Source organism: Hypomesus transpacificus, chromosome 22, assembly GCF_021917145.1.
Source record: "Hypomesus transpacificus isolate Combined female chromosome 22, fHypTra1, whole genome shotgun sequence".
NCBI lineage: Eukaryota > Metazoa > Chordata > Actinopteri > Osmeriformes > Osmeridae > Hypomesus > Hypomesus transpacificus.
The window spans coordinates 1,792,202-1,804,514 of record NC_061081.1 but is presented as its reverse complement, the minus strand read 5'-3'; the positions used below and the strand labels follow the sequence as shown (position 1 = coordinate 1,804,514).

Below are 12,313 nucleotides of genomic sequence, written 5' to 3'. Positions count from 1 at the left end.
GGATGTTTTACGCGTCCTTTATTTGCATAACAATAGTTCTCAATAGAATAAGCTTTGTAGAAATGGGCGGAAACCGAGGGAGGTCATAGGCTGCTGGGTGCGTTTGGGGAGGGTCCAAAATCTTGAAACTGTAGAGCAGGGGCGTGATCTAGAGGAATCCAAATGCCGCAGAAATATAACAAGTGGTGTCAGTAAAATCGTTTCTACATCCTATAGGCTCCCCGGCCGGACGAAGCCAACGTGACTCAAACGATGAGGATGGTGTTACAAACGTAACAAACAACACCATGACAAAGTAAAAAAAAATGAGTTATATGGATAAGCTAGTGGATACATGCTGGACACCTCACGCTCTTTTGGCTCTATTTTGCCTCTGAAGTCAGCGGACAAACAGAGCCAGGTTTCACATGTAAAAGTCAGTGACAAACAACTAATTTACAGTCCTCGACGAAGTCATGCTAATACTGGGCTCAAAGGGGGTGTTATAAATGACAAACTAAAGGGAAGAGGTGTGGTTCGCAACTATGTGCTGAAGCGATTTAGTGGAGACTACCTGAAAGACCAAAATAACAGGAAAATAACGGTGGCTGCTACTGTTTCAATTTTCAACTATAAATAAATAAATACAGAGGCCTACATGTTTTGAACAGGCTTTTAACTCAATTGAATAGTTTTGCCTCAACGATATATAAGGACAACAACAGAGTATGTTCTCACTGAAGCCTAAAGGCATGTTTTCGAATGCTATAGGCATAATGTCCAAACATGTTCAACTCGGTGAGAAACAAATGGGCAACAATTGGCAGGCACTACAAAACAACAACTCAAATGACATAATGTGATGGAAAGTGAAAATTCTCAATAAAAGAAGAGGGCATGTGCTGCACGGGCGTCAATAAAAACACATCGTTCGTGGTGGTCACAGCCTGTTTAAATATCAACTGCGGATATTCCAGTTGTTTTAAGTGACAAGCAATGGAACTTCAAATAACAATGGCCTGAGCGACTTCCTTTTTGAAGTGAAAAGAGGTGACGCGACGCATAGAATGACACGCAGATCAGCAGCACCGTGGGAACCGGACGGCTGCAATCCTGCGCCTCGTTCTCTCGCCTCGCTCACACGAGTTTGGCGTATAAACCGCACAAAGGTAGACTAAAACCGTTTGCTCCGTTTGGTTGCCTGGGAGTTGTCGAGACTTCACACCAGTTTATGAGCGTGGCTTCACCAATTTCTCTTTCGTGGTCAGACAGTTTCAGGTTGTCCCCGGTTTCCCACACTCAAACTGTATTTTGAGCACGTTGACACTCCGCCTGTGGAGAAGAACGGGGTCACGTATATTAGACTAACCTACTTCATGTAACACAAAGTTAACAACGCACAGATGGAAACGATTTCCACCCATACTTCCAAAGCAGTCGTGCTCAACTTTCTGTCAGATTTAAAGTGCCTTATTTACAGTTCAAGAAATTATATGAGGCCTAGAATTAGAATGTGTGTGTCTGTGTCAGTGAATGTGTGGTCTGTTTGTCACGTAAAGCAGGGATCCTTAAGTCAAAATAATGTATGATGCAGAAACCTCGGTCTGTAGACTCTACTGTGAGGATATTAACACGATGGGAGACGAAAGGGCCGACCTGATGTTTTATAACCTAGTCCAGGCTATTTTGTTTTCCCCAGCTGTGGCGTGATGTTAATCTATGTTATAATTCCGTTCATTTAATCACACATGATTGAGGTCCACAAGTCTTTTAAATCGAGTGAGCATCGGCCAAAGAAAAGCATGTAATACGCATGACTGTTAAACGGAATGCAGTAACCTACTGCACAAAAACTGGCCTACACCTGTAATAAACATTTGGCTCACATTTGACGCACACATAAGCTCTCCCAACCAAGGTAGGATAGGTTTCTACAACCGAAACATCTGCCGCTTTATCGGACCCACAGAACGTTGTGTCTGTCGGCCTGACTGGCTGGGAAACATTTGCACAGACCGCAGGAGCTTTTCTATTGGCTCCATCCGTGGCATTTGCCTTCTCTCTCTCTCTCTCCGCCAGGGTTTGGTCGCTGAGGTGAAAACTGAATTGTGGACTAAAGTAGGCTATGTGTAAGTTCTGCTGTTGAAGGCCACTTTAACCTCGTGCTGCTTCACATCATCCACTGGGACAATAAGCGCGTTTTGTTTGATAGGCTATCCCACAATCTAATAAAATGTCATGTGATCTATATTCAGTATAGGCTATACCCACAGGTCTCTCAAGTTTAACTGTTTTTCAAGGTTGAGCGCACTTTATTTCGTATCAATACATCCTGGAATGACTTACAAATAGGCCGGCAATATTAGTTTGTTATTATTATTATTATAATAATTAGGCCTATTAAGTTTAGCCAGCGTGGCAGATAAACACAACTTTAGCGGTCGGCCCAATGGGTTTCTCAAATCAACATTGATAACCTCTGACGGAAACTTAACACATTGTGGGCAAAGAAATAACAGTGCCGCGTAGTTTGTCATCAACACCTTTTCCAGTTTAGTAAGGTCCCGACTTGTCGTGGTCTGCTGGAGCCGCAGCGGAGGCCAAGCTACAGTTGTCGAGTTTTGGCGCCGGGGGCAGACGGGAGGAGCCTTGACTCACGGCCCAGGGATTCTGTTGAGCGGGTGTGACGTTTCAGCAAAGGGGTGGGTCTTAAAAATCCAATTCATTACAGCACCACGTGTTCAAGGAGCGTGGGAAAGAGGCGAGCTTTTCTTCCCAGCAAAGAAAAAGCCTGGGATCAAATAACATAGTGCAGCAAAAAGCTCTGTAGCGACGCAGGGCAAGGTATAGCGCTGCGACCGGACAAGGACAGGCGTGGACAGCTTATTTCCGAGGCTGAAAAGTAGGTTATTCAGCGGATTAAAATGTAGACCTATGTATAGTTTTATCATGACATATAAATAAAAACGTATCATACAGACACGTGGATACATGCCAAAGTGTAACATTCTGTAAAAGTAGATATAGCCTATTCCTACATGTGTTAAGGAAGCGCATATGTAACCAGCTATAAAACCGTTTTCCGTTTATTCAAAAGGTGTAGCTAAAAACGGCCTTATCGGTGATCCAAGCTGAAGTGCCCACATTGTGCTCGCTCCGGGTGCCCCCTGCCAGACTGAGAGGGGCGCATATTTTGGTCATGTCAGCTCAGCTGTTGCAAGCGAGAGGAAATCTGCTAATGTCTCTCGTTAAAATGTAACAAATAAACGGTTGTTTGCAACACTGCTGCCAGCCAACAGTGTAGCTATACAGCAACCATCCTGCTCCTGTTACATTGTTGGAAAAATACCCCACACTTGCATCTAAAAACTTGGGGCTCTGTTTGGCAACGTTTTGCATTGAGCAGGGGAGGAAGAAATATATGGATAGAGCATGAAGAGGAGAGAAGAGGGAATTGGGTTACCTGGTGACCCTGGTATCAGTGCCCTGGGCAAAGGATAGGGAAACCCCAGTTCCTGCTCATATTACACCGTGCACACCAAGGAATTCACAGTATAGAAAGGGGTGGACCAAGGACCTGTTCTGATATGAATGTTGGATGTCCTACACACTAAGACTACAATGTATACTCAACCTTTATATCCTACACTCTAAAACTACACTAGAGTAGACCTTACACCCTTCACTCTAAAGACCTACATTGTACACTAACCATCTTGTCCCACTTTGTTCTCCTTGGGTCTTGCTCACATGACTTCTGGTAACTAGAGGGCAGCCTGAAGCATGTACATAAGAGAAGGGTTCCCAAGATGGCTACTGCACTCAGATATTATATAGAAATACCAGATCTGCAGTGCAAGATTGACCACACCAAAAACAATCATCCTTGTTTTAATCATAAAAAAACACCAACTTATTTTGTTTCAAAAGTAAAATATATCGAGATATGACAATGTAGGAAGGCCATGACTTATCAGGCATATAGAAGATCTAAAACAATCTAAAAACATTAAAAAAAAAACGTCTCCAAAGGTGACCAACTGATTTAATATTCTCAATTTGATAGATATATCGATGGATAGCCCACTCCAGGGTTGGAGCGCCGTCGTCAAGAACATCTCCATTAGTTCTTGTTCTGCATGGAAATGGGCGTGGTACCGGTTCCCATTTTTTGGTCCAGAGTCTCCTTCCATTCCCCATCCCCGTCTTCCTCTGAGACACGAAGTACTTCCTGGAACTGTGAGATGACTCGGCTGAAGTGCGAGCCTTCCCAGAACACTTTGCCACAGCCTGTGCAGATGTAGAACTGCTGTATTCTGGGTAGGAGGCCGGGGGGCACGCTGTGGATCTGGAGGGCAGCCCCTCCAGGGAAGGTGAGGGTGCAGGGGTCCAGGTGGGACAAGGGAGCCCAGCGACACTGAGGGGTGTACCTGGGGGAGTTAGACGGCGCCGGAGGCACAGGGTCACAGCCTACTTCCTCTTCCCAGGTTACTCCTTCCTGTCCACCTACAGCCTGGCCCGGGAGAAAACCTGCCCAAAACAATGTTCCGCAATATAGATCTTTGCTCCAACAGGGTATGTGTGTGTATGTGTGTGTGTGTGTGTGAGAGAACATGTTCAAAAGTACCTCTCTCTCTGAGGAGTAGTTCCATGTCTTCTCTGGACATCTTCATATACTCGTCACTGTTGCACACCTATCCACACACACACATGGAAAAGTGAAAAAATCACAGTTAATGCTACACCACCCTTCCTCACTGTGTTCCCTCCCATCATTGTTTCGATTCACACAAACAAAATGACTCGGCATAATGCTAATCCGGTGCTGGTCAAATCTGCAGATGACATGGCACGAGTGAAGGATAGTCACACCTGGGACAGCTGCTCTACACTGGTTCATTTTCTCAATCTGGACAGGATAGGTCCATGGAGCTCAATATGAGCTAAACCAAGGAAGTGTGTTGTGGTGCTGACAAGGAATATCCACTTTTTAAGTCTTTGTCACTCAATGGGGATGAAGTAGATCCGGTGGCATCCTTGAAAACAAACCTTGGTCCAGAGACTGACTCCCAATTTACCTTTGATAAGCACTCGGACTGTGTTTTTTAAGTGTTGTCCCAACGAAGAAACCGAGGTGGGACCCAACCCCAAATGTATACACAACTCTGAAAAGAGTTGTGTATACATCACTTATTGAATCTGTGCTCACTTTTAATATTGCATCTTGGTTTAACTTGAACAAACTTTCAAAAACTATAAAACAAGCTGGTAAGATGTTTGGAAAGCTACCGAAGCCCACCATGAGAGTGAATTGTGGGAACGGTAATAAGGTCAACCTGCACTCCCTCCTCTCTCCCAACTAACAGAGGTAAATTGATGTGCTAGCTTGTGGTGCATCTCTCGCTAGCCTGTCTGTGTTGCTAACTCAGCCGGGCAGTGCCTCTCTCGGTCTGTCCGTGTCTTGCTTGCTTGTCAGCCACCTCCAGCGCTGTGTTCTTTGACTGTGTGCCTGACAAAAGTGAGAGTGAAAGACAACTATTTATGACTTTTGATAAAAGCCAATGGGTGTAACGGTGTAATAGTATAAACTGCAACTTGGAAAAGAGAACCGTGCACGAAATGAAACTTGCGCTTTTCCAACAGCAGCCTCTGTGGGGACCAGGAAAATATGAGTGAAGACAATGAGGATCTAGTCTCTCAGCAAACTGTTTTGTTTAAAGGAGGGAGGTTTGTAGTGAGAGCACTGGGGTGGTGACTGTGTGGGAAATGTTTTACATGACTTATGGGTCAGGTAGGAGGGGCACCTAAGCAGAATTTTGCTTAGGGAGCAAGGATCCCCAAGGGAGGCCAGGCCCCCAGGGAGGCCAGGCCCCCAGGGAGGCCAGGCCCCCAGGGAGGCCAGGCCCCCAGGGAGGCCAGGCCCCCAGGGAGGCCAGGCCCCGCTCTGAAGGGCGGGAGAGACTTAGGGAGTTAGGTTGTATGGTTAGTGTCAGAGTATGGTAAGGCTCAGGGGTGGGTAACCCTAACCCAGCTCAGGTATGTAGTGCCGTGGTGTGTAGCCTGTGCATGCCAACACAAGAGCAAAGCACACAGGCAGGATACACGCCAACACACACACAGCTATCTCCCAATATTTCAACATGCACATGCCTCTTCACACAAGCACAGTGTCCAGGCATGTGTGGATGTGAGGAGGTGACACACACACAGCTTCCCACCCTTCCCCTGTCCTGACCCGAGAAGACGGCATTCACTCGTCCCAGCTGCCCGTCTGTCCCCACGGTGTCTAACTATCCCCCCCCCCCCCCCCCCCCCCCCCCACAACTAAGTAGCATGGCAGTGCTAAAAGCCTTGTCGACACACCTGAGCACCACTCGGCAAACAAGCATCCACTTAAGAGCTGGACAGTAAATCAACAGAGGAGGTGGGGTGGAGGCTGGAGTGAGGATGGTGGAGGCTGGAGAGAGGATGGTGGAGGCTGGAGAGAGAAGGGTGGAGGCTGGAGAGAGGAGGGTGGAGAGAGGACGGAGGCTGGAGAGAGGAGGGAGGCTGGAGAGAGGCTGGAGAGAGGAGGGTGGAGGCTGGAGAGAGGAGGGAGGCTGGAGAGAGGCTGGAGAGAGGAGGGAGGCTGGAGAGAGGCTGGAGAGAGGAGGGTAGAGGCTGGAGAGAGGAGGGAGGCTGGAGAGAGGGAGCTGGAGAGAGGAGGGTGGAGATAGGAGGGTGGAGGGAGAGAGGAGGGTGGAGAGAGAAGGGTGGAGGCTGGGGAAACTGAGGAAAGGAGGTTGGAGAGGCTTGGGAGAAGTCTGGGGAGGACTCTTTATCTAAGTCCTGGGGGAACAGTTACTGAGACAGACAGACCCCCTCCCCTACACACACAAGGTGAGGACTGCACTCTCTCTCCTCCCCCCCCCCCCTCTGTCTCTCTCTGTCTCTCTCTCTCTTACTCACCCCCTGGCTCAACCTCACACATTCACACTCCTTCTACCTAGCCAACATTGTTTTTTCCCAGACATCACTCATCACTCCTCTCCTCCTCTGCTCTCCGTTCTCCCCAAGTCTCCTTTCCCAGCTCCAGCCAGGATAACAGAGTATATTTACCCACTAGTGTTTCCCATGGCAGATCAAGTCTGAACCTGCTCATGTCTAACACCGTGGGCTTATCCTCAGTCTCACAAACTCTTTCCATCCACCACTGTTACACACACACTGTTACACACACACTGTTACACACACACTGTTACACACACACTGTTACACACACACTGGCACCATAAACCCGCAAACACCCAGGGGCAATTAAAGACTATCGCTGTCCAAATATCTTTATTTGGAATTGGAATCAAATTAAATATGGTATAGACCACTGTAGTCAAACAAGTCATCTGCTATTATTATTCTAAAATCAAATATGATATGAATATTAGAAACGACATGTAAAATAGACAAACATATGTCTCCCTGGTAAACATGTTTCCTCAACAGTAGCAGTATCAGTCGCTCCCAAATAGTCAACACATGTATACTGCTGAAGGGAGACGAGGATGAACAAGCAGAACTTTGTCAACTATTTCACACCCATTTGGACTCTCACAAGACACGCTGAGCTCTCTCTCCCCCTCCTCTTCCTCTCCCTCTGGACAACAAAGGCTATCAGGAGGCTGATACTGTATTTCAAAGAACAGGAGGTGGTGGAGAAAAGGGACAGAAAAGAGAGGGGGGATGTTGAGGAAAGAGAGGGGGGAGGAAGGTGGAGGACTCTCTCTCACACACACACAGCTCAGTCCTGCAGGCCGCTCCCATGGGAAAATCCTGCACTGCACACAGAAGGAGGGCCCTCTAGGTCATGTGACCTACACTGCTCGGCCAATGGAGCCTTAGTGATTTGATTCAAACGGCGGTACAGTCAGGTAAGGTACATGGTGGGAACTGGGGGGGTGTTCTGGAGATGGTCTGCAACTGCGAGCGCTACCTCACTGGTATACCTTTACATAATGCATTTAACATATGAGTGACTTATACAGTATACTAAATATACACCTTAATGTAACAATGTACACACAAAATATTCTTAGACATTATTTATCAATGGTAATATGATTCATGAAAAAATTGTTGATATAGGTACAAGTTCAAAACAGTTGTAGGTCCCTACTAAAACACACACACACAGCAGAAGGTCTGTGATTACAGTGCAGTTGATCATAATGACAGTGTGTCACTGTTGAGTCTGAACTTGGACCAGACCTGCCCCAACTCCAAACACACCTCTCACGCATGTATCCCTCTCTCGCTCCCTCTTTCACACACACACGCACACACAGTGTTTTTTGGCTTGAGTTTGTCAGGCCTGTCATCGTGTCTCCCCGCGACCTGGTTGGTTGGTGTGCTAGAGGCCAGTGGAGGGCCAGTCATGGCCCTGAACAAAGGGGCCAGAGGAGGCTTCTTGTCCCAGGCTTAGCCCTTGGGACCTGGGCCTGCGTGTGCTGGAGGGTCCCTGGGAGCGCTCCAAGGGGGGGGGGGGGGGGATACAGATGCCTCTTTCTCCTGCCTCAGGGCCTGAAGCTCCACTCAGCCCTCTCCCTCTCCAGAATTTCTCCCTGCCTCTCTCCAGCTTTCTCACATGTTCGGTCTCACACACACACACATGCAGGCACATACATGCAAACATGCACACACGCATAGATCTACACACACGCACACAATAACACCGGGGTATCATGTCTCCACAGAATCCGGTTCTCTGACAGCTTCGTCATGGGAACGGGAGCACTAACAAAGATTCTTGTGTTGTTGCGCAACCCCTCACATATTTCACACCTCTCCCAAACTCACACACACACACACAGACATGAAACACATACTTAAGCGTGGTTGTTCACACAAACACACACACCACGGCACTCACTCACGAGGACAAAACAAGGACACGCACTCGAAGGCGCGCAGGGAATGTTCCTGTTGTGCTCGGTGAATCATCCCGGTCTTTAAATATTGACAGTTGCTCGACTATGCCTGGAGATGCCTCTCCCTGAGAACTCTGCAGGACGTGTGTGTGTGTGTGTGTGTTCGTATGCCAACAAGTTTCATGTGTGTGCATGTATGTCCGTGTGTGCCAACAAGGTGTGACGGGTATGGAGCTCTCTCGAGGCACTGCTTCACTGTGCGTGTCGTCTGCGCCCTCCACAGTAGCCTCCGGGCATCAGGAGGAAGGTGTCTGGACTGGGATCAGTATGAGAGGAGGACAAGGGGAGAGAGGAGTGGGCGGAGGCGGAGAAAGAGGAGGAGGAGGCGAGTTCAGGAGCTCAGGAGGAGGAACATCAAACGGTCTGAAAAACATCAAGATGGCCACTGATGGTTGTCACTTGGTTATCATCTGGCCCAGTCCACTGATGGTTGTCACCTGGTTATCATGTGGCCCAGTCCACAGGCTGGAGAGACTGATAGCACACCACGCAGCCACACTGGGATGAAGGGAAGAGATAAAGGGAATTCAAAGAGTGGGCAGTGACTCACAGGTTAAGTGGAGATGATTCGGGATAAGACGTGTGTGTGTGTGTGGGTGGGGGAGAGAGAGCGTGTGTTGCGGAGGGTAAAGGAAAGGCTGGACAAGATGGGGAACAAAAGGCCCAAGGAAGAAAGGAGAGCGGGGGGAGGGGGGGGTGAGAAGGAAGGGGAGAGGTTGAGAATCTGGGGGTCACGGGTGGAAGGGGTCACCTCTGGTGTGAAAGCAATGAGGTAAAACCGAAAGAAAGAGCAGGGAGAGTTCCCTGTGTCATAGACCCCAATAACCCCCCCCCCCCTCTGGCCCCCCTCACTCTCACCCCCCTCACCCAGTACATTCCCCAGGGCCAGCGGTAGCCCCTTGCAGTCTCCTGTGACACAGTAATTAGAAGTCTGGGAACTGGATCTGTCCCTTTCTCAGTGCCCCCGTCCACCATCCACCCCCCACCCCCTCATCACCCTCTTGCCCTCAAACCATCCCCCTCTTCCTTCCTCCCTCCCTCCCTCCCCAAACCTCCTTCTCCTCGCTCTACCCCCTTAGCCCGCCACCCAGTTCAACAGAACACAGCTCTCCTGGCCTGCTATGATATTCATGGGAGCAACCCTCAGCCCCCCCCTTCCCCCTTCTCTCCAGTGGCCGACTCTGTATCTCACAGAGCAGCCGCTGTCCCTCCCGCTCTCTCACCCCCGCCGACCCCCCCCACCCCACACCCCGCCAACCTCCTCCCCCTTGGCCCCGCTATCTCCGTAGTGATAACCATGGGAACGGCTCTGTGGGAACAGGCCACCAGTGGACCAAAATAGACACAGGGAGGAAAATGGAGGGAAGGAGGGAGGGAGGGAGAGAGAGAGATAGCGAGAGCTCTGAAGGGGGGCTGATTCAGACAGACAGGTACGCCATCAACCAGAGTCCATATCATTATGGACCTGCTGGTGTGATTAGGATCAGTGGGACTGCTCTTACACTGGTGTTCACACACTCTCACACTCACACACTCACACACAAAGTTGCAGAGAGAGGTCAGGTCGGAGCGCAGGCTGAGGAAGTGTCGTGTCAGAGACATGTCCAGGTAAAGAAATCGAAAACATTCTAATCAACGTTCTACTTTTCAGTGTGAAGCGCCCTCTCTCCCAGCTCTGAGACAGGGTTAGCGTTAGCGCCCTCTCTCCCAGCTCTGAGACAGGGTTAGCGTTAGCGCCCTCTCTCCCAGCTCTGAGACAGGGTTAGCGTTAGCGCCCTCTCTCCCAGCTCTGAGACAGGGTTAGCGTTAGCGCCCTCTCTCCCAGCTCTGAGACAGGGTTAGCGTTAGCGCCCTCTCTCCCAGCTCTGAGACAGGGTTAGCGTTAGCGCCCTCTCTCCCAGCTCTGAGACCGGGTTAGCTTTAGCGCCCTCCGTGCCTCCCTGACGACGGGCTGAGCTGATTAGGAGCGGAGAGAACACCTAGCCGTCCTGACTCACAGCACAGGTAGCTAGAACAGCACACCGTGGCAACCAATTTACTCGGCGGGCTTTACCATGGCAACCAATTTACTCGGGTCAGAACGCCCAGAGCCAGACCCAGTTCACCCGCCCGCACGCACGCACGCACATGCTGGCGTGCAGTTCCTGTGAGAACAACTGGTTTGTCGCGAGGAACGGAAGTGGACATGCGTCTTTTGCGCATCTTTTCTTTTTTACTCGGACAAACACACACACACACAGACGCTGACTGACTTCTGGTTGGCCGGTGGGGTTGGGGTCTATTTTTCCATTCCATGTTTATCTGCTGTGTTTCAGTGGCAGGGCCGGCCTCTCCCAGGCCTTTCCCAGGCCAAGCAACCTGACCCCTCCAGCCCTCTACCTCCCTGCTCCCTGGGGGGGGTGGGGGGGGGGTGGCTGAGACCCTTCCCACCCCGGACTGCCCAGCGCTCCCAAAGCAAACAGGCTCCTAACCCTGATAACATCACTGCTCATAGGAGGAGCTCTGGGCTGGCTGTCTGGCTGGCTGACAGGCTGGTTGGTTGGCTGGCTGACTGACTGGCTGGCTTGCTGGCTAAATTCAGATCAGCTCAAATAACCTCCAGCCTCAAGTTCAACACGCACACACACACACACATCTGCACAGTCAAAAGCAGATAGCTATATACTACACAGCATATGTATTGCCACAAAATACACACATTCAAAGGAGCACAGTGATGGATCACATCTCACAGTCAAACTCACTTACAAAAACAGCCATATATCAGAAACACAATTGCTCTGACGTGCGTGCACACACACAGACACACACACACACAGTACTAGTTCACACACCAAGGTCTGTGATGGGGTCTACGTTTTCGCAGTCTCCACAGGGATCTGCCTGGAGTCTAAACCCTGCTGCTTACGCAAGTCAGGACTGAACCCACCCCCCCCCCACACACACAGATCTTCTGGCATCCCTGCTCCGTTCCTGCTATGATAATACAACATTCCCATCTTCTTCTCCCAGCCCTCCTCCTCCACAGTGACCCCGGATGAAAGATGATGTCTTCAGATGCCTGTGTCATGTTTTCTCATGATTTATTCTCCTGGGCTAGCAGGAGACCCCCCACACTGGGGGCCCTAGGGGCTAGCAGGAGACCCCCACACTGGGGCCCTGGGGGCTAGCAGGAGACCCCCACACTGGGGCCCTAGGGGCAAGCAGGAGACCCCCACACTGGGGCCCTGGGGGCTAGCAGGAGACCCCCACACTGGGGCCCTAGGGGCTAGCAGGAGACCCCCCACACTGGGGCCCTAGGAGCTAGCAGGAGACCCCCACACTGGGGCCCTAGGGGCTAGCAGAAGTCCATTCATAAGTGTTACATGGGC

At 50.0% G+C, this 12,313-nt stretch overlaps 1 protein-coding gene across 1 annotated transcript; it reads right to left on the bottom strand.

Moving 5' to 3' along the window:
• Positions 1-3,854: 3,854 nt before the first annotated feature.
• exd3 (exonuclease 3'-5' domain containing 3) lies at positions 3,855-4,673 on the bottom strand. The gene is made up of 2 exons (XM_047044803.1): positions 4,607-4,673; positions 3,855-4,509 (listed from the first exon to the last, which is right to left on the bottom strand). Exons 1-2 carry the CDS (start codon positions 4,650-4,652, stop codon positions 4,103-4,105), a joined length of 453 nt encoding a protein of 150 aa, XP_046900759.1. The 5' UTR covers positions 4,653-4,673; the 3' UTR covers positions 3,855-4,102.
• Between the last annotated feature and the right edge of the window lie 7,640 nt (positions 4,674-12,313).